At 35.3% G+C, this 23,751-nt stretch overlaps 1 protein-coding gene across 1 annotated transcript in view; it reads right to left on the bottom strand.

The window, feature by feature from the left end:
* Positions 1-22,528, bottom strand: part of LOC120628489 (calcium/calmodulin-dependent protein kinase kinase 2) — a 112,012-nt gene extending 89,484 nt beyond the window's left edge. The window contains exon 1 of the mRNA XM_039896888.1: positions 22,222-22,528. Within this exon, the coding sequence (XP_039752822.1) occupies positions 22,222-22,280 (59 nt within the window). The 5' untranslated portion in view covers positions 22,281-22,528. The remainder of the gene's footprint in view (positions 1-22,221) is intronic.
* Positions 22,529-23,751: the final 1,223 nt, after the last annotated feature.

Raw genomic sequence — 23,751 nt, 5'->3', positions numbered from 1 at the left:
TAACCCATTGAAGTCTTAGTAGAATACGATAACCAAAATAAATAATTTGATTTATATAGAATTTAAGAAAAAATTACTTTTATTGTCTTGTTTTTCATTTATTCTACTAATAAGAGCCAAATCTTATATCTTTAAACGATCAGTTTTTGTATATATATAATTGGAATCTCGGAATTCGTTCCAACGATTTTCATGAAATTTAGTATACAGGGGGTTTCGGGAGCGATTAATCTAGCTTGGATTCATTTTTAGAAAATGTCATTTTATTTGTGTTTTTCGGTAATAACCGATTTGGTGCAACGAAGTTGCACGGGTCAGTTAGTACTACTGAAACGATATAAATTGATTGCGATTCCCGATGAAGTTTTCATATCTACACGGCTAGTATGGGCAGGGGACAATTATCTCCCAGGGGAAAGAATAAAAAAATATTTTTTCCCACAGCTCTATCAACTCTGATCAACTCTATCAGAGCATTGGTGCAGAAGTGGAAATAATATCCAAATAATTTATGTGTAAATAATAAAAGGATGTAAACTTCTCCTATTCCATGTTCCCGTGCTTTAGCATGTGGACACGTTTACAATATCCCTCGCCAGGGGATATATTCGGGGGATATAATTTTTGTCTACTGCCCGTGCTAGCCCCGCAGCCGTGCGGTTTTCAGCACACACTCCGAGTTTTTATATGATGCGGAGATGTGCCAAAGTCGTGAATATGTAAAATGAATTCCCCGGGTAAGTGAGGCAAATTAAAGGAATGTTTGTTGTACGTGACTCGGGCGCATTAACATAACGTGCGTGCACGCGCTACGTGCGGACGTCTGTTTGTTGAGACGCGGCGGCGCTCATAAACAAACTCGTCATACCAAACCCATGCCAAGCCAACTAAAACGATTTGTGATCAGGTAATCAAGCACCTGATCACAGATCGGTTAAGTTGGGTAGTCGTGATAGTTTAAATCTTTTGATGGATCATTGCCTTCGTGAGAGGCTTCGGTCGAGGCTAGTTGCAACCCTACCGATAAAGACGTGCCACTAAGCGATTCTGCGTTCCGGTACGATGTCGCGTAGAAATCGGCTAGAGGTATGGGTTTACCATGACTAACATGAAAAAAAGATTAGAATCATATTAGGTTTACCACGTTAAAGAATCATATTAAATTTACTACGTTATGGAATAATATAAGTTTACCACGTCTTTGCATCAAGTCATAGCATCACAGTGTGATGCAGTACTCTAACTTAACTATTAGAGTATCGCTCCGTTGCATTATTTCAAATAACACTCCGTTCACAACTACGTACAAACAAAAAGGATTTATTCTTAAATCGTAATTTCCATATTCCACTTCTTTAACAGTTCAAATTATCAGACCTAATATAATACCTCTAACAGGTTAGGCCGTTACCATCTTACTTACAAGTAGATGAGAGTGCAGTCAGGGCTAACTTGTAGTGGAATAAAAAAAGCCCCCCGGGAAGTACTCCTACCATGCTTATTTCTGCCGCTAAGTAGCATTGCTGTGTCTAAGTCTGAAACAGGGAGTGGTTGCCGGTGTAATTACAGAGGTGTAAACACCTGCGCCAGTGTCAAACCTGTTATGAGGAGGTCTCCTGTAACGTGTTACAGGACGTGTTCCCTACATGCCCTGAGAAATGTTGCTTTCTTTACAGGTGAGCCAACTGCTTGGTCCATAAATTGTTATTATTTAAAAAAAAAAACCGTGTGTGTACTTATGTACACGCGTTAAGAGTTATATTTCATTGGAGTAACAAGATAAAATTTTATCTTTCGCCTTATTCTAACGTTTGTTGAAAAAACCACACTAACGATATATTTAGTATTTAATACATTGAAAGTTTTTTTTAACGCATTTTCTAGTTATCTCATTATCGTACAACCAAGTTTAATTTACATTCAAATTTGAGATTTTTGAATGAGGCCGCATACTTTGACAATTGAAAGTGTAGGTAAACTGACAAAACTTTTTTTGAAAAACTAAAATATTGACTATAGCTGTTGATATTTATATATATATACGAGTATATATGGTGTAACTTTTTTGCTAACTTCAGGGTGTCGGTTTTTCGTGACATTGTATCGTAGAAGTTTACTCTTATCATTTTTACCTAACGCGTCAAAAGAAGTATAACTTCAAAAACATTTTAATTCCTCGTTCTCCTTAAGCGAGAGCCAATACATCGCGTTTAACCTGCGTCCGAAACGGCGTTCAGGTTTGCGATATGCGACTAATAATTTAGAACAGTAAGTGGCGGTAGTTCAGTGGTTAGGGTTTCGGCCCTCCTTTCGGGAGGATTATATTCGATCCCCAGCCAACTCTAACTTTTATTGTTGTTATAAGTGACATTTAATTTAGGCATATACGTGTAAATATCACTTGCTTTAAAAGTGAAGGAAAATATATTGAGGAAACCTGCATGTACGAGTTCTCCATAATATTCTCAAAGGCGTGTGAAATCTACTTATCCGTCAGTGTGGTGAACTACGGCCTTAACCATTCTCATTCTCATTCTGAGAGGATACGTGGATGGTGGACCGGTAATACGTTGATTATGATGTCACAAGATTCCTGTTACAACGCTATTCTTGTGACTGGGACGCTGAACGCAAACTTAGACGCCACAGTTTGGCCTTGCTTTAGAACTGCAAACCTCCAGCTAGTATTTTCACATCGAATTATAAAAAAATGTATTTTTAAAAATGCCAAGCAATGGCAAAACGGCAGCTTTTTAATTTCTAAATTACTTTTCTTTTCTAAATTCTAATTCAGTTTACGATTTAACGTTGAGAACTCAGGAAATGCAATTTATTATTGGTAGGTAATTATTATTGTAATAAAATAAACTTTCATTGCAATTTCGATGATAATTTGTTATTATAATGAGATAGGCTTATATTAAAAGTAATATATTAATAATTATAATATTAAACAGAGGTAGGTAGGTAGGTATTTTGGTATCAGTAATCTCGACACTCTACAGTAAGCGGTGATAGCAGTGAGTAGGAGCTAGACTTCACTTTCGGAGAGCAGAGTTCGAATCCCAGCAACGCACCTCTAAGTTATTTGCGTTTTAACTAATTAAAAATGTCACTTGCTTCGAAGGTGAAGGAAAACATCGCGAGGAAACCTGTACGCCTGAGAGTTCCACATAATGTTCTCAAAGGTTTGTGGAGTCCACCAATCCGCACTGGGCCAGCGTGGTGGACTACGGCCGTAGCCCCTTCTCATTGTGGAAAAAGACCATTGCCCTGTAGTGGGCCGGTAATGACTCGATATGATGAATCTCTACACTGACGCGGTGACACCGTATTGAAGCGGTGATAGCCTAATGGTTAGAGCTTCGCCCTACCTTGCGGGTACCTAGTTCGATCGCCGGCACGCCCCTCTAACTTTTTGGAGTTAACTGCGTTTTTAATGTATTCACTTAAAATAATATTGCTTTAACGTTGAAGGAATACTTTGTTAGGAAACTACATGACTGAGAGTTCTGTATAACGTTTTCTAAGGCGTGTGAAGTCTACCAATCCGCACTTAGCCAGCGTGGACTTTGGCTTAAACCCTTCTTATTACAGAGCATGTGCTCTGGAGTGGGCCAGTAGTGGATGGACAATAAATAAAATAAATAAATAAATATATTTATATATAAAATAAATACGACAATATATAAATACGACAATACACACATCGCCATCTAGCCCCAAAGTAAGCGTAGCTTGTGTTATGGGTACTGAGATGACTGATGAGTATATCTATGAAAAATAATATGAATAAAAACGTATTATATACATATTAACACCGAGACGCTGAAAATATTCATTTCCTTCACACAAGCCTTTTCTAGTTGTGGGAATCGAACCCGCGGCCTTGGGCCCAGAAAGCAGGGTCACTGCTCACTGTGCCAGTCGGCCGTCAAAAATAATGAATCTACACACTTCTTATTGTCATTAAGGCCTTTTTACATTACTTTTTCTCCGTAGGAAGCAAGCAGTTTCGTCAAACGGTTAAGATTTTTTGACCAATAATGTCTAGTTTCCAAACATGACATATTATGTAAAATCATACGAAATACAAATACCGATGATAAGTATTTCAGTTATCCTAACCTACAGCCTATAGAATTATAGAATTTGCTCATCCACAAAGCTCTGACGTGTAACGCCTGATAATAAATCTAGATCAGCTGATCGGCTCTATCAATTTCGGAATCTAAAATAAAATACAATTTATTGTATGTTGGCATTTACAGAGCATCCGAAATAGAAATAGACGTCGTTTTGGTACCGATAACATAGTTCTTGTTTTATTTAATCAACCCCACAGAAAAAAAAAAACTGTCTCCATAAGAAAGCGTTTTAACTTACTCATTTAATATTCTTAAATCTTGGTTCTGAATGCTAAGAAGATATGAATGAATGAATGAATATACGTTTATTGCACACCCCCAAAAATAAATACAAAAGTAGGTATACATAACAAAGGAACGTATACAATTTGGTGATGATGAATGATGGTGGTCTTCCAGGCAACCAATGGCGAAGAAAGCGAATCCAGAAAATAGTTAGGTGGTCCGTGGTGCATATATAATTTTACCCAAAAAAAAAAACACTCAATTGTACAACATTTAAATGTTCAGCGAAACTTGGAGGTCCGATACTGAGTTAACTAGATAATGCGTTATAATAAAACCTTCAATGTATTAAATACTTTTTTCCTTTGTTAGTGTCGTTTTCTCTACAGATGTAGAATAAGGCGTGAGATAAAATTTTTAAAAAGATTGTTATCATATTACGCCAAAGAAGTTTAAATTCTAACGCACGTACATAAGCACACAAACGTTTTTCTCTTAATTGCACAACCATATATCGGCTTACAAAATGCTAGTTTGACATTAATTTTATCAAACGATCTATTGTTAGCGAATTGCTCTTCTGGTAACCACTATATGCTAATTTGTTCAATGATCACCTGTTTTATAAACGTCGATTCGATCATTACTATTTGTTCATCTCATTTTAAACGAACTGCGCGGATTATGGTGAAGCGTGATCCGTCCAAATGAGCTGTGTCAACAATAAGCATAACGCGTGACATGCGAGTTTGAGTGGTGTTTATGAGATACGACATTCTAACTTAGTTCCCATTCGCACGCCTGTTAATTATATCGGCGGATAGAAAATTATGTGAGAAACTATACAAGATGGCAATGAATTCACTATCAAAATATCATTTTAATTTTTTTAACCCCAGTTGCCCATCCAGATGAAGTCATATATATATATATATATATATATATATATAAATATATATCTATATCTATCTATCTAGTGGCGTGCATAGAGGGTATGCACAGGGTATACAGATTAAATAAAATGAAGAAAATCTCCAGTACGAGTTATAAAAAACCTAAGAACAGGCTTTGTAAGAGATATAAAAAGCCGACCCTTAAGTATTTATCACTTGAATTGGAGATTTTCTTCATACTTACAAACATACCCTCTATGCACGTCACTGTATATATTTATGTATATATAAAAATATATATAATATATATATATATATATATATATATACTATATATATATATTTAAATATGTATAATTAACTGCTCCTTAAAATAGTTCCTTACTATGCGCTACTATATATTGTTTGGAGCAAACTCGACAATTTGATTAAATTATTTTATTTAACCATGAAAATTTGGAAAAATGATTGTTAAATTGTTAAATCGAGACCGCAGAATAATTAGCGTAACCGATAAATCAAAGTTGTACCTACGGTTTAAAAAATATTTTTAAACAAAAAATGTGTTTTAAAGGTTTTTTGGGTATTTTGAGTACAACATTATACATAGCCCTGCCATATTTACCCGCGGGTTATTTTAATGTACCTTTGATGTCAAAGAATATTGTGACGAATATTATTCCTTTATTTGCCCGCTAGAATAAGTCATTCGGTCCTAACAAGACATGTTATGAAGAATGTTTGATATCATGCTCCCAGCGATATTATTCAGTTACATATACAAAGGTATAACTTTCACCGTATTTTTTTTCCTCTTCTTACATTCATGATTATTTTCATTTATGAATTTTTATAGTTTTAATGTGTGTAACTTTTTATATCTTAAATGGATGTAAAGATTTTATTTTGCACAATGCACGCTGTAAGGCAGAATTTTGCTGTACTGATCAGTGTTTCTCGTTTATTCATCTGTATACAAACCACCCAAATTAGGAACAAAGAATTTTGAATTGGAATCATCATCATCATCATCAACCCCCGTAACAGGGCACGGGTCTCCTCCCACAATGAGAAGGGATTAAGGCCGTAGTCCACCACGCTGGCCCAGTGCGGATTGGTAGACGTCACTCGCCGTTGAGAACATTATGGAGAACGCTCAGGTATACAGGTTTTCTCATGATGTTGAAGTCCTACACAAGTTCCTTGAAGCAAATGAAATTTTAATTGCTTAAAAAGTACATAAATTTGAAAAGTTCGAGGTGCCTGCCCCCCGAAAGTGAAGTTGAAGTCCTAACCACTGGGCTATCACCGCTTCAAATTGAATTTGAATAGGATATCTTATTTGCAGTGATTTTATAATCTAGTAGGTATCTATACGAGCGGTTCCCCGCGACTTTGTTGTCCTTGTCCTTAAAAGATAGACATAATATACCGTTGCAATCTTTCTTTTAGAACTTTTAAAGAGGAAAAATTCCTTGATACATTGCTTTGGCGTAACTTTACCCGTTCAGTAAATATTTTTTAACTCATAACATATAAATATTTTTTTCCGTTTTTGGAATATTTGTGCTTCAATCCTATTGGAATTAGCGTGGTTTTATGTAGCCTAAAGCCTTCCTTAAAAGACGTACTATCCAACACAAAAATATTGATCTAATTTCAACCAGTCTTGCTTTCAAACCCCGGGTCCGGCCAAAACTACTTAGTAAGGATGTCGTGTTTTTTTTGTGTAATAATTGACGGCCCAAGCAGATGGCCCACCTGTGGGTATGTGGGAAACCATGACCTATGAACATAGCAACACTTCGCAGGGTATGCAAGGAGCACGTCCTGCAACATGCCGCCCTTTGTTTATGAGGAGTACGTTAAACCTCATGTGCCTGTTATTACACCACAACCAAGCCCTTCACCGGAACACAGCTTAGCTGCTTAACAACAGGAATAAGCTAAGTACTTGCCCAGACGAGCTCTGACACAAAAAGCTTTACTAGTACTATTTATTTTCTGTGTAATATTTATTTTATGTGTATTGTGTACTTTTTGTTTGGGCATCTTCAGTAACAGGAATAAGAAAATTGGTGGTGCCAACCCCGCCGTCACTTACTTGTGATCAGTGGCGTGCTCTTCATACATGCAAAAAAGCACGGCCTACCCTAAAATTTATATATAACTCGTAAAGTTGGAGGATTTTTGCCATTTATGCAATTTTCCTGTTGTATGCATACCCTGGAGGAAACCCAGAGCACGCCACTGCTTGTGATGACATTCGCTAAAGCCCACCAACCCGCATTGGAGCAGCGTGGTGGGTTTATGCTCTAAAACCTCCTAAGAGACCTATGCCCAGCAGTGGGATGTTAATAGCTTGCAGGTGATAGAATAGTTATAAATAGATAGATGTATAGGTCGCGTTTATCGCAGAAATAACGCCTTAGCTAAGCTTATTTACAGAAAAATGTTTTACGTCCTTAAGAGCAATGTGACTCGGTAAGACAGAAAGCCGACCTACGAGTGACGTGCAAGACTTTTAATCGGTTTGGGTGTGTTAAGTGACAGATCGGTCTTGAGACCATGTTTCTACTTAGCAATACATTTTTTGAAACTATAAATGTGTATACGGGTATAAAATTCTGTTTTTGTGCATTCTGTATTAAACTGAATTGAATAATCCCATGACTCCATATGTATACCGGGCAGTAAAATAAACCTTTAGTTTATTTTAATCATCATCAACATCCTATAAATGTCCACTGCTGGACTAAGGGCATCTCCCAATTGGAGGGTTTCACCCTGCTCATAAAGGTGCCGCCAAGTAACTCAGCGTTCCGGTACGATGCCGCTTAAAACTAGTGTGGTTATAATAAATTCCCCATAATAGTTTACGTAAGTAATAAGTGATGATCAACCAATCAATTTCCGGCCAAATACAGAGCACGGGTGCCCACACACATTGAGAAGCGATTAAGGCCGTAGTCCACCACGCTGGCCCAGTGCGGATTGGTGGACTCCACACTTTGAGAACATAATGTAGGACTCTCGCACATAACTTAGAAAAGTTAGAGGTGCGGTGCTGGGATTCGAACTCGGCCCCCCGAATGTGAAGTCGAGCTCCTACCCAATGCGCTATCACCGCTTCACCATTATATTACTAACATAATGATGTGATTATGTATTTATTTGTTTGTTTGTCCTTACTTTACACTCTAATTAAGTTAGTTAACTTGATTTGAGTTAGTTGAAAGGAATGTTACTCTCACATAGAATACTTTGTATCCCACGTTTTGTTCCCACGGGATTTGTATACGCGGACGAAGAAGGGGGACAACAGCTAGTATTAGAATAAAAAGAGAAAATCTAACTTTACATATCCTGATTCACTACACCGAAAGAGTTTTGAAGAAAGTATAATCGGTATAAAGATATTTTTACGAGTTTTTTATCTGCATTCTCGGCAGTACGGGCGGAGCGAATGCGTTATAAAAATACAATATGAAATGCCAATAAACCTCGCTGTGTCAGAATGTACGTTGCTGCCTCGCTGTGTTACACTTTTGCACCTCTTAATCAAAATACAAGAGGTATACATTGATCGATTGATTCGACAGCCGTTTGGCGTAGTAGTTCGGCCCTGCTTTCCGAGGCCAAGGCTGTGGTTCGATTCCCACAACTGGAAAAAGTTTGTGATGAACATGAATGTTTTTCAGTGTCTGGGTGTTTATTTGAATATTATAAGTATTTATGTATAATTATTTATTTAGAACAGTTTGAAATAAAATTATAAATATAACCTAAAATAAACTATTTAAAAACTAAATAAAATCTAAAACGTCCTCGAAACCACCGCAGCGAGGCACAGTTCCCAAGATGCTGGCACCATTGCCATTTATTTATTATTTAATTATTAATTCATAAAATTATTCATCAGCTATCTTAGTACTCATAACACAAGCTACGCTTACTTTGGGGTTTGATGGCGATGTGTGTAATATCGTAGTAAATTGATTAAAAAAAAAAAAACTCATGTTGAATGTCGCAAGTTTGTGCTTCATCATATCTTATCTTCCACAGTGAGTAGGGTTTAAGCCGAAGTCCAGTGTGGATTGGATCTCAGACATGTAGGTTTCCTCACGATGTTTTCCTTCACCGTTAAAGCAATTAATAGTTTAATTGCTTCAAACGGATATTTTAGAATAGTTATAGGTGCGTGCTGGGAATCGAACTCGGCCCTCCAGTTGGACTCAGAAAGCAGGCTCGCTGCCTACTGCGCCAATCACGTCAATTAAGGCGATCCTATCACGGAACTCATGGCCATTTCTAAAATTTACTTACTTTACTATTTACTTACTGTGTAATATTTATTTTATGTGTATTGTGTACTTTCTGTTTGGGCATCTTCAGTAACAGGAATAAGAAAATTGGTGGTGCCAACCCCGCTGTCACTTATCTCTCAAAACAAATGAAATTTTTTAGATAATAATGTAAAATTTTGAGTGATTGAAATTTATATAAGTTCAAAGTTTATATAAAATAGAAAAATCCTATTATAATGTTAAGGATTACTTAAAAGATAAACTTGGGTGTGAATTGCTAGTTTAAAATTAATTTTAACTTCATAGTTTCAGATTAATTTACTGTTGGTGATAACAGAAAAAAAAAAACCGGCTAAGTTTGTTGTGGGCTCTTCTTGACCATGGCGCGTTTGGAACCCTCGTAGCTTTAGGTTTAAGTTGGCGAACGAAGTTATCACCATAACCTGACAATTATGTAAACATATATGTATGAACGCTTCATAAGTTCCTGTGATAGGCCTACATCAATAAAGATATTTAGAATTTGAAGCTGGTTGATTTTTTTAAACATTATTTTCAATATAACGCTGTATATTTTTTATGACGTTTCCTGTATTACCTTCATTTGCATTCGGAAACTGAATAAATTCATTTTTCCTGGATGCATGTCGAAACGAATTGAGTTAACACTCGTTGGCGTCACAAGGCGCCTGTTGAATAATTTATACGAGACTCAATATTATCAATGAACTTCTCACCTCTGATTTTATCTCGTAGAGATACACGCATAGTTCTTTCCGACGCCCACTGGGTGAGCTGGCAGTTATAGAAAATTCAAAAAGTTCAAAAATCATTTTTTTCAATTAGGCCTAGTTTATAAGCACTTTTGTAATGTCAAGTCAGTTTGTTTGTAGTGGCTCTATCACCGGTATGGAAGGTAGATGCCACTGAGAAGAGCCAAGAGACTCTGCAGATTGCTCTTTTCCTACATCATTTTATAGTTTAACAATTTTTAGAATTTTTCTATTTCTGTTTGTGTGAGATAAGAGCGTAGTGGCCTGCTTCCAAGCAGCCGATATAAACTACCGTTATATCACCAACAGTACAGTTTGCATCTTAAATTTACGGCTCTGTGTTCAAAATTACGAAAATCAGTATCACACAAGAATCCACTTGTGTTTCACACCACAAAAATTGTGATCTATCTATGCCTTGTATTGGAGAGGGCGTTGTTTTGACATTATTTATATTTACTGGTATGAACATACTTTTGATAATATTCGTAAAACAATCTTAATATTAAAAATAAATCCCAAGTAAATAATCTATTAAAGAAACAATAAGTAATTTTCATTGCTTCACAAAAAACGGTTTTTGGAGACTTGAAGTAATAAAATAAGCCGTAAATAAAATTATGAATGAATACACTTTTATTGTACACCACATAAACATGCAGCAATATTGTAAACAAAAATGTAATTCAAAGTATACAATTTGGCGGCCTTATCGCTACATAGCGATCTCTTCCAGGCAACTAATGACCGTAAAACACAGCTCAAGAAGAAAGGTAGGTGGTGCATGTAAATATTCACATATATTTGCATAGATACATAAATATTATATTCATATATATATATATTAAATATAATAAACTTACAATAATATTATTATATATAGAATATAGATACTGACAATTAATATATTCCTCTACGATGAATGCCTTATCTATATTTATGTAGTATTGAAATATTATAATTATCAAACGAAACAGAAGGAAATAGGCATGACTAAAATGTTAAATACTGATAAATTATAGATTTCTCTCAGCTTCCCTAGAAAGCGAGTAAAGTGTAAAATGTGGTGATTTTTAATTCGAATGCAAAACAACGGTGAATGTAGACTAAGCTAGGGTGCATAGGAAATTAAATTTTCGAAAGTATGATTACAAGAACTGGTGAACCGGTGGTGGAAGGTTGTGAAGAATTTTATTTTTAAATTTTTCGAACACGTCAAAACGAATCGCGATGACGCTATTGACTTCACGGCTGTCTGTTGAATAATTTATACACTATATATTATTAATAAACCTAGCGCCTTGCCTTGCCAGCCTAGCCTTTATAGTGTGGGAGCAAGTGACCCGTTTTTGTATCTACTACTACTAACTAACTAACTGCCACTGTACTAACTGTACTAACTGCTGTAGCGGCAAGTTAAATTAAAATTAACTTATTTCAAGAAGGCTTAGTTGCACTTAAGCACTTTTGGAACGTCAAGTCTGTCTGTTGGTAGTGACTCTACCACCGGTTCGGAAGGCCAATTCTACCGAGAAAAATCCGGCAAGAAACTCATATATTTTACTCTATAATTTCAGCATTTGACAATCTTTATGCGATTAAGTGTTCCGGTGCGATGTCGCGTAGAAACCTATAAGGGGTATGACTAACATACTCCCTAACGGGTTAGCCGGCTTCCATCTTAGACTGCATCATCACTTACCACCGGGTGAGATAGCAGTCAAGGCATAACTTGTAGTGGTAATAAAAAAAAATTGAAAATTGTCCAACAGTTTTTGTCACCACAGTACGATGTTAAGATAAACTTAATTTATGCGGCCGGTATAAAAATAGCGACATTGTGAAACACGTACGTTATTATCTATGTGAATAATATTATATGTGATTTGAGTGGGTTCAAGGGTTATCTTGTGGAAGGGGCCAACTATTGCGTATTGGATATAGGCGTAGCTTGTTATAACTACGTCTTTATAACTCTTATTAGCGGTCCCTCGCGACTTCGTCCGCGTATAAGTCAACCTTAAAAGATAGGCATATGCTGTCGCGGACTTTTTTTTAAGAACTATTAAAGAGGAATAACTTTTTCAGACTATTATTGTTTACGCAATCACATGACATAACACTAGAAAGGGTTACCCAGATGTATTCAGTATATCGGTGTGCAACCACATTTTCTATCAAAAGTTATAGTAGACTACCTGTTGCCCGCGACTTCGTCTGCATTTGATTTTGTTTTTTTGATGTGGCATTAAATTTAATTGTAGTTCAAAAAAAATTAAATTATTCAGTATTGCTAAGCCTTAAATGAGGGGTCTGCTGCTGTCCGCTGAGGAGTTCTGTCCCCTATCTCCAACCACAGTTTGGGCAAAATTAAACACATATTATAACCTCTATAGTACAAAAATAATTGTTTAAATCGGTTATAATTTGTCGGAGTTATGATGTAAAATTGTCGAACACTTTCATCCCGTCTCCCAAAGGAACCGAGCTTAATGTCGGGATAAAAAATATCCTATATTACTTCTAACACTTCCAAGAATATGTGTAAAAAGTTTAATGAGGATCGGTTAAGAAGTTTTTGCGTGAAAGCGTTACAAACAAACTTACATTGACATTTATAATATTAGTAGGGATAGGGATAGGGAAGTAGGGATGTGAGTCAGTTTTACCACAAACAATTCTAGCTTGATTTATTCCAAAAAAATATTAACTTGTTAGCTGGTATTCCATTTATTAAATATGCCAGTTTTTCTTGTTAAAAAAAGTATAGCTATATTTTTAGTTTTTAAAAACATAAAATAGATTCATAGATACGCATGTGGACTTGGAATTTTGGCTGAGACTGTAAAAAAGGACGTTTAGATGACGTTGTGAGTTTTGTGTTTGTTTTGTTACGTTTACAGAAATGCGGCATTTCTGTAAACGCACGCAGCTTTTGGTTCTTGGCATCGCAATTGTAAATATTTTATGCAGCAGCAAACGGGGGTATACAAAATCGAATAACCTCAATCCTTAAGGTAACGTGGTCACGTGTATAAGAAGAAAAATAGTAGAATATTTTATAGATATATTCCGGAGAGTGTGCTTAGGAACTATTAAATTTAGTTCCATCCTCACTTCTCTACCATCGAACTGCGAGACACCGCAAGGATCTGCACCGTTCCCTAGTTGATATCCCATTGACTAGTACACAGCGTCTTGCTTTCTCGTTTCTAATTCGCACGCGAAGTTGCCCTACCGTCTTGCGTCTTCGCCGTTACTTATAATATGGGTTCTTTCAATTCAAGAGACGATTATTTGACGATTTACACACACATACATATATATATATATATATATATATATATATATATATATATATATATATATATTTCTACTAACACAAATAAGAATCCTAAGTCAGAAATCGTGTATTTGTAACAATTATAATGATCAAACTGTTTCGTATTGCTATTGACAGGGCCTTATGACTATGTTATGGCATGGATGCAAGTAAATAAATAAACAAAAGAGTGCATAAGCATTTTCTAGCCAAGCCAAAAAAAATATATTTAGGAGTCAAAATCATATTCATACTTCTGTACTGAAAACAGTTGTCACCTCTTACCGCGGATGTCGTACGAGGTGGTTAAGGAAATATCACGGAGAAGGCGCAGCATCCCCTGTGCTACTACTACACACTGCGGTCACCAACCCATATGCCATTCGTGGTGAATATGGTCAAAGCCTCCGCTTGGGAGTGGTCTTTAGTCGGTCAGTGAACCCTTAAAGGCTATTCATGTTCATGATCCAATCTATATCCAACAGCTGGGTAAAGGTACAATGGTAAATTGTATCATACAATTTATCATTTATACATATTAAACCTATTATACAGTTGATGATTGTTTTCTGGCTGTTTAGTGGGTAGGTTTCCAATTACCAGAGTTATAATAATCAAATGCAAACTGCTCATAACCTTTTACAAAGTGACGTTTCTGAAGATGGAACGTTAGTTGACGAGGAGTTCTCCCGCCACTTCACCATCAGCTTTATTGTGGGTACGGAACCCTAAGAATATCATTGAAATCTCAAAGTCAAAGTCAAAGTCAAAGTCAAAGTCTAATATTTCCTTATTCAAGGAGGCACATCGATGGCACTTTTAATGCGTACACTACATGTAAAATATGACATAGAAGTGAGTTGATGGCGATAACTAAATTCGTCAACATAAAGCTACGAGGTTTCCAAACGCGTCCTGGTCTGAGAAGAAGCCCACAACAAACTTAGCCGGTTGGTATTTTTTTGTTATCACCATTCTCTCATTGTCATTTAAAATATTAAAGAAGCAATCTGGTTCTTCGTTGACGTAGTTCTTAATACTATAATATGAATTTTCTATAAGCTTACGTTGTATACAAACTTTGAACTTTTTAAGAGACATCTCCAAGATATCAACTGTAGTTTATTCTTAAATTGCATACTTATATATTGTATAGATATGTCAAAATACAGGACTATATTTTTAAAAATATGAACCTCAGTCAGAGTTTATTTTGAAAACATGACCTTTTGTTAGACTTCTGTATAGGTTTCTTTATTTCACATGTAAATGGAAGTTGCATATTGAATCTTAGCTGCACATAATTAGACTTATATTCCTATGACTACTGTAACACGTGGCTTGGTAACAAAGCTTCATGCTAATTTGCTATTAATTAATGAACTTTAATGTTGAAGACTTAAGATTAGTTTTTGAATAATAGTGAGTGTGGGAAAGTTATCAGCAGTGGTAACATGTGTGGATAATGTTAAAGTTATAATGAAAATTAAACAGAGTTCGTCATACAGAAACACTTCAAACTGTTTTAGTTTAAACTTAAGGAATGGTTTTCAATCGAGACTTAATCTGTCTTGAGTTTGGTTAGTTTCACACGAATAGGGTCTTTGTCACTTAGCTATAGTGGAATATATAAATGTATTTATATATCAACATGGACGCTGGGGTTCCAAGGTGTTAGAGTGGCAACCCCGCATCGGTAAGCGCAGCGTTGGTCGACCCCCAACCTGGTGGACAGACGACACCAAACGAGTCGCGGGGAGCTGCTGGATACAACTGACCCAGAATCGTGGAGTTTGGAACTCCCTACAAAAGACCTATGACCAGCAGTGGACGTCATTCGGTTGATGTGACGATGATGATGATCAAAATCGGTGCGTTAGTCGAGCGTAAACTCGAAAATGTCTCAACCTTTATTAATATTTTTTGCTGGCAACAATACTGGAATGGTTCAGCAAAAATATAAATTAAAAATTAAAAAAACCCACCGACTTTCATTTGATACCCATATTGAGAGAGTTGTGAAAAAATATGTGAACCGCCATTTTGTGGTGTCGGCCATCTTGGTCCAATTTTCATCAAACACTAAATCACCTCACAAAACAAAAAAAACAAAATATTTCCCTGTATGTGTTCTATCGACTCTATAATGGAGAGTGTTCTGATGATTCCCTGGTTCCTTCTTTTTCTGTCCTCTGTCCGCACCTCACGCCGTAGAAAAAAAACCCACATCATCTGGATGCCTGGTATTCTTCTATTATTCGAATTACCAGATAATTTCTACCGCGCACTTGCAAATTGTGGAACAATCTCCCATCTGATGTGTTTCCTCAAAAATACAATCTAGGGCTATTCAAGGGGCGGATAAACAAATTCCTTAAAAGCAGGCAACGCATCGGTGGCTCCTCTGGCGTTGCAGACGTTTATGGGCGGCGTTGATCACTTAACATCACTTGCTCGTTTGCCCGCTATTAATATAAAAAAAAAATAATGTTGCACGGGAATTGCCATTTACCTACACATTACAGGTGTAAATAAATTACTTCTGCAATAAAATATTATTGCACAGTTTACGTACAAAGACTGTTTTGTAATTGATATTCTCATTTTATGCCTTTTTCCTGGTGGTAAGATGTATTAATGTTGTATCAGCTGGAGTTTTGACTAATATATCGAAAAACATTGTGAATTACAAATTACAGCATCGAAAAATAAATATGTACTTACTATGTAAAACGCACATAAAAATTGGTATTGTAGCAAAATTACTGAACTGTTCGTTTATTTAAGAAGCATTCCAAAATGACGCGCAAATTAAATCTATGAAGTTCTTCATAGCGAACAAAGATAAGTTTATACCTGACCAAAAAAAAAAATCTTAAGGATGTATTTATGTAAATGTAGAAAGAGAAAAAAAAAATTGAGTTTATCAATGCTTTCAATTGAATTTAATTCAAAAGGTTTTTAGGTTTCTATTTTTATTAATCTCACTAGATTTAATTTAAGTGTATGGTTCTCGCTCCAGAGACGGGCGATAATAACTGCGACTCAGTCTTGCACTATAGCAGTATTATCGAATTTGGGTTTCATGATACACATTACCTTATGTTTGCCTTATTTTGTACTATTTTTAATTTACTGTGCAACTGTTAATTTAAATAAACTTATTATTATTATTATATTATTATTATATTTCTGACTTAATAGTTATACGCAGTCGAGTTTTCGACGACCTCCTGATGCAGTGGTGATCGCTCTGGCAGAGGCAATTTCGGAATATATAATTACAAATTTTCTCTGGTTTGGTGGGACTTTTGGCCGAGGCTGGTCGCCACCCTACCGACAAAGACGTACCGCCAAGCGATTCAGCGTTCCAATACGATGCCGTGTAGAAACCGATTTGGGGGTTCCATACACCAAAAAGGCTAGCCCGCTACCATCTTGCTGCATCTATTCCCATCAGATAAGATTGCATTCAAGGGCTATTCTAGTAGCGATATAAAAAACAAACTAAAATTTTCTTTTCAGAAAAGATTACAAATGTTCCTGTAACGCTCTATAAAGTTTTTCTTGTCATATTATCTATTCTCTTTATATATAAATTTCTTGTGTGCGTGTGTATGTCACTGAACTCCTCCTAAACGGCTAGACCGATTGTAATGAATTTTTTGGTATGCGTTTGGTTGGCACCCTGGATGGTTTAGATTCACAAATCAGCCCGACAGATGGCGCTGGGGTCCGCTAGTATAATATATATTTATATATATCTTATGTATATATTTCTTGTGTGCTTGTGTATGTCACTGAACTCCTCCTAAACGGCTGGAACGATTTGAATGAATTTTTTGGTATGCGTTTGGGAGGCACCCTGGATGGTTTAGATTCACAAATCAACCTGACATATGGCGCTGGGGTCCGCTAGTATCATATATATTTCTATCATTAAATTTTTACTTATTATCCATAAATACTATATATATAGGGTTTACTGATTGTTTATATATACAAAAGTAGAAATAGACAGTGCACTAAGGGCCAGCAGGTAGCACTTTGGATCGTATTTTTCTATGCAACGTTCTAAAATCGAATTCGATGCTTGATGCTTGCTCTTAAGTAGCTAATTAAACTTAAAATTAGTTAGACTAAAGAAACCAATTAACGAGTAAGTTAAATACTTAAAGGCGGGCTAACTGATACATGTAATATAAACACAACCTCAGAGCTGTTGAGCAGAGCATCGTATTAATAATGCTAAAACATGGCTTGAACACCAGTTAATATCGTGTTACACTTTCATTAGCAGACGCCTACGTTTAACCTTTGTTCAACTATGAAAATTTTATTATTTTTTTATTATAATTTGGCTTTGCTTTAAGTTATGAAAATTAAGTTCAATTTGCTATAATCCGCGAAAAGTCGGAGAATCTGTATGGTGTTATTTATAATTTCTTAAATCCTTACACCAAACAGATCTTCGGCAATGTACTCTCTCCGCACGTTTCGCTCCGAAACCGGAGCATCTTTAGGAGATGTTAACTTTACAATGAACAATTATTCATATCTCATGGAATTCTGAAAAGTAGCACCTGCTTCTATCCAATATTTGCTTCAAGTTTTAATTTTTGTATGGATATATTGAGTTTAGACGGAACGACTGACCATCCTACCAACAATGATCCGTTATATTGTTTTTATAACATGCCAAAGTCACGTTACAAATATAGACTCCTATAACTCTCGCAAAAACGTGCTTAAAGTAATTCTGTCTCATTATATACCTACCTACGAGCGGATGCTAGGAACTTGGTCTGCGTAAAATTTCTGATGTTCTTTGCGATTAAAATAATTATTCCACGGTCTCTATGTCCAACTCCAGAAAACACTGGGGTACATGGAAAGTTAAAAGCAATTAAAAGCCAACATCCTAAAAAAAATTGATATAACTGAAATTCTGTACAAACTTTTTCCCTGTTCAACCATTTTGGGGGCAGATTTTACTGATATGCGTGTTTTTTTTCATATTTTTGATTCAAAAGCCAAAATTATCTAGTTTAATGGATATAACTTAAAAATAAAATACTTTCATACAAACTATTATCCCCTGTTTAGGGTTTGGAATTCAAAAAAAATCCTTATTCCCACTTCTCAAGGGTGCTATAAGAATATTTTCTATGCATAGCCGATCACCCCATTGGTTGTCTGTCAGTCAGTCATATTAATAGATTTAAGAGTTTTATTATCACCATCCTCACCCTTATGAAGTGTAGTAGTAGAGAGAGAATATATTTTTTAAACGCAAATAGGTTTTCAAACTCGACGTTGTCTAGCAAGAAACCTACTCCAAACAGAAAGCCGGTGCATATTTCAATGAACAACTGCTGAGTTTCAATCTGCCTTCCGAACCGGTGGTAGAGTAACTACAAACATACATACTTGACGTTTCAAAGTGTTTATATGAGGCCTACTTGAAATGAATGAATTTTGAATTTGAACAATTGCATAGACCATATTGTAAATTTAATCTCTGCAGGATGCTGTGGTTGAGCGAAACGTGCATTGAAAGTAAATTTCGGTGGTGCAAATGATTGAGGAAATCTCGAATTGCACCATACAGATTTTCCGGATTATATTTAATTAAGCATTATGTTTATTGTATAACATACTAGCTATCGCCGCAAATTTCATATTATTTTAATATCACAACGTCTTTGTTAAGTAACAAACGTACAGCTAATCTTACTCCCGATTAATGTAGCTCTGTATACGACACATCAACCGTTCTACGTTTATAGACAGCATGACGTGCGCTGTCAGTTGTGTTTGTTACTAATCAACGGTTAGATTATTGTTTTGATTTGAAATATATTTTTATTGATAAATATTATATTTTAATACTAACTACACCGGACTAATAGAAATACAATGAATCAAAAATAATGAAAATCGGTCCATCCGTTCTCAAGTTATTTATAACCTGAGAACGGATGGACCGATTTTCATTGGTGTAACTAACACGTCTTTGTTTAATCATCAGCATCATCAACACATTTATCGGCCCACTACAGAGCACGGTTCTTGGTCGGAGTGAAAAGGGTTAAGGCCGTAGTCTATCACGCTGGCTAAGTGCGGATTGGTACACTTTACATACCGTTGAGAACATTGTGGAGAACTCACATGCATGCAGGTTTCCTCACGACGTTTTCCTTCACCGTTTTAGGCAAGTGATATTAAAATACGCGAAAGGAAATCGGAAGCCTTACACACTAGACTATCACTGCTGCTTCCTCTGCGGCTTTGTTTTGTATATATATATATATTTATATTTATAATTCCGCAAGGTAACGCCTGTTTAAAAACGGTGTATATTAAATAATCTAGCCTTGAATAGAACTTGAAATAAGTGAAGTTTTAATTATTTTTAACCCTCCAAAAACTACTGGGTGTTATAAGTTTGACGTGACTGTCTGTGGCATCGTATTGCCCGAATGGATTAACCGATTTTGATATTGTTTTTTATGTTTGAAAGGTAAATTAGTCGGGAGTGTTTTTAGCTTTTGATGAAAATCTGTCCAAGATTGCCGTTGCTGCAAAATAGCGGATTACATATTTTTTCACAACTCTTTTAATATGGGTATCAAATGAAAGGCAAGACTAGTAAAATTATGTACACTATATTGAAAGTCGGGGTTTTTAAATTTTTAAACAATACATTATACTTAAGTATACGCATCGAGGTCAACAACTAAATTCTTAAAGATCATTTTAAATTGCATTAGTAATCATGTTACCAGATATCAAATTTCATCATGACGTATACGAATTATGTTATTAACACTTTATTTCAAATTAAACTTGTTACAAATACATAATAACGTACTCTCTATTATGTTGTTTAAGCTGAAAATAATACTAGTTTAAGATAATAAACAGGTTTTAATATATATTATTATACTTAGATGCATAAAAGTGAAATTCAAAATTTAAGCTTAGAATATGCAAGTATTCCAAGAATTCAGTTTTGTTTCGGTTTTACTATCTAAAAATGCAATAAGTGTTAAGACCCTCTAGCGTCTAAACGCTTCCTTCACGGCTAGAATAGTTAGAATTGTATAATAATTAGAAAAATTGCACTTTCCCGTTTCATCATTTTCTTCTTTCATTAAGGGTTGTCTGGAGGAGATCGCTTAAAGCGATAAGACCGCTTTTGCGCATTTTTATTTTTCTAGTATTTATGTTTTCAATATATGTTATCTTTATCCCTTAATTGTGTGCAATAAAGAATTTATCTATCTATTATTTCACACTTTTGCCATAAACCCCTGATTTTATCCCTTGTAAGGTACAAGGGATAAAATCGCAGCCAAGGGTAGTCGCAGCCACAGGGAATAAAAGAAGTTTACCCACTTTTATTATTTCCACATGTGCGCCGATGCTTAGAGAGTTGATAAAACTGAGAAGATAAAATTTTGACTCTGTCCCCGGGGAGAAAATTATTTCCTGCCAAGTGCTAGGTTAAATTTTTTCCTCAACATTTGTGATTCATTAATGAAACAAATCAAAGCGAAAGTGCTGCGGTTTTCCCACTTCTGATTTAAGACCACAAATCTTTAGGCATATCTGTAGCGGTTTAAACGATTTGATACCTACTCTGTTGTTTGATTTTATTATTAGGAATTTTTGTTTAGATTTATAATGGAAAAAACAAGGCAAGTGTGAGTAAGATTCACGCACTAACAATTCCGTGTCTCGGAAGGAAACCTGCAATTATTATCATCAAGGCTTATGATCACGGCAACAATCTTAAGCGTAGAGCGTTGCCCCGTACTGATTTTATGGGCGATCGCAGGGTTTCCATGGACGCAGTGCCAAACAGGCGCAATAATTAGAATAAAGTAGTTTAAATACAATATATTATCTTGAAAATTCTAAGAAGCAATGAAACTAGATTATTTATCTTTGTTTTGTCAAGAAGTAGTATTCTCGTTCACTTATGATAAGCAAGACCAATTTGTATATTGGCAGTTAAAAAAAGTTACAGGTAAAATTTTAATTTATTACATATTTAAAGAAATACTACTTTTTTCACTCTATTACTTCTCAAATCTTGGAGATTACTAATAATTTTTCAAAGTTGTCTTCCACTGCACAGTTTAAATTAGCTTCAATTAATATCCCTTTTTAAGCTTTTTTTTGATAAAGCGGTCTTAAGTATGAAATTGAAATGAATAAATACTATTTATTTTGTTTTCGGCACGATAACTAAGTTTAATTGGAGACTCCACTTTACGTCCCACGATGGAACATAGGCCTTTTCTGACATACTCGTAGGAAAAAGATTTAGAAAATAAACCCTCCACGCGAATTATTATAGCAGCGGCCTATTCCGTTGTCGAATTAGTAGGATCGGTCAAAAGATGAAATGTTTTCAACTCGCATGAAACAATATACTTTTCTCTGGATACGCGGGAAAATATAGATACTTAATATTTTTTTTAAATTTCATTTGACATTCCGTTTTTTCTGTAATCAGTATCCTTAGTTTTACGTCCGACTCACCTGTCAACATTTCCCGCCATTTCCGCGTTACGTTCGGAATCCACAACGACTCCATTCATGTCGAAACTTTCAAACTTTCACACTGACACACACATAAAACTACTTGTATATACATGCAAAAATACACACACGTAGAAGGCAAAAAGAGCACCAGATAGATTATGTATATTTTTAAAAACTTTATGTTACGTAGGTTTTTTTTTTTAAAGTTTGTTTATAGTCTATGGTCTATTGTTTTTGTGTGCGGAAAATAAAGGGGTGTAAAATAAAAGAGTGCGGACGTCCGACGAGGTCAAGACACCATGCGGTTCTGTTGTGTTGGTATGTTCTGCCGTATTCGACGCTTGGACGGAGGCTCGGCTCGACCGCCATAGATTAAAATTTATATGATTGTAGACTGTAGATACGCCAGTTCTTACTAAGTTAAGGTTTTATGCCTACTCTGATTTAAAATAATCCTATCTAGTGTAATACATGTGTACAATACACAATACACGTGTATTACACTAGTTAGTTATATGAATACATATATACATAAATTATTTTTAATACGTTATACGTTTTATATAACTTATTTAAATTATTAAAAATAATTTATGTATATATGTTATTTTTAATAATTCAGGTATATATGTATTCCCCCTATCAATCAATTCAATCAATCAATCTTCGCAATTAGTTGAAAAGACGGAGAGTGACTTAGGCTACTTTTTATCCCAGGAAAACTCACGGATCCCACGGGATTTATGAAAAACCGTAATAAACGCGAACGGAAAACGTGGAAAACTGCTAGTAACATTATTAATAAAGGTACTTACTTCCTAAGTTGTAAGCAGGTGGTAACAAGCACTTTACTAGGATTTTATCACGTAGAGCAGGGCGAAATTCTAACGCGCTATAAGCAATTATTTATTTCGGTTCATAGCATAAAATATCATGTAATTTATGTGCATTTATGCCACTCAACATTTTATTATTGTTTGTTTTTTGTGTAATTTTTGGTTATGTATTCGTTTGCAGTTATTTGTATGAATTTCTTTTTCTGTTTATGTTTGAATGCTTTGACAATCAAACACAACGAAATATTTATTTGCCTGAAACATTGGTACAACCAAGCATGTTTTGCCATGCCCATTACAGGCATGCAAAATGCTTTAACAAGGATACCTTGCTATAATATTATTTACCCTGACTTTAGACTTATAGATAGTCTACCAATGTTGATCTTAATACAATCTAGTCTATAAAACAGTAAAACAATTACAATAAGTAAGTACAACCAGTTTCAAAACTGTTAAACCATTTAACGTTCTGGCTAAAGAAGTTATGACGTTGATGTATTTGTTAAATTCATGCTCGTAAATGAATTCCTTTTTGTTTTATAATTAGTTGAATTCATTTGTATAACAAAGTTATATGCAATCATTTAAAGCTGAATTTTTGATACCTGTCCGACCAATTTTAACTAACTCAGAACATTATGTAAGTTTGAGTATTTAGGTTTAAACTGCGATCGCTTGTTTGCTTTAA

This window comes from Pararge aegeria, chromosome 12, assembly GCF_905163445.1.
Source record: "Pararge aegeria chromosome 12, ilParAegt1.1, whole genome shotgun sequence".
Classification (NCBI taxonomy): Eukaryota; Metazoa; Arthropoda; class Insecta; order Lepidoptera; family Nymphalidae; genus Pararge; species Pararge aegeria.
Note: the sequence above shows the minus strand (reverse complement) of the source record. Positions and strands in the feature narration are given on the sequence as shown.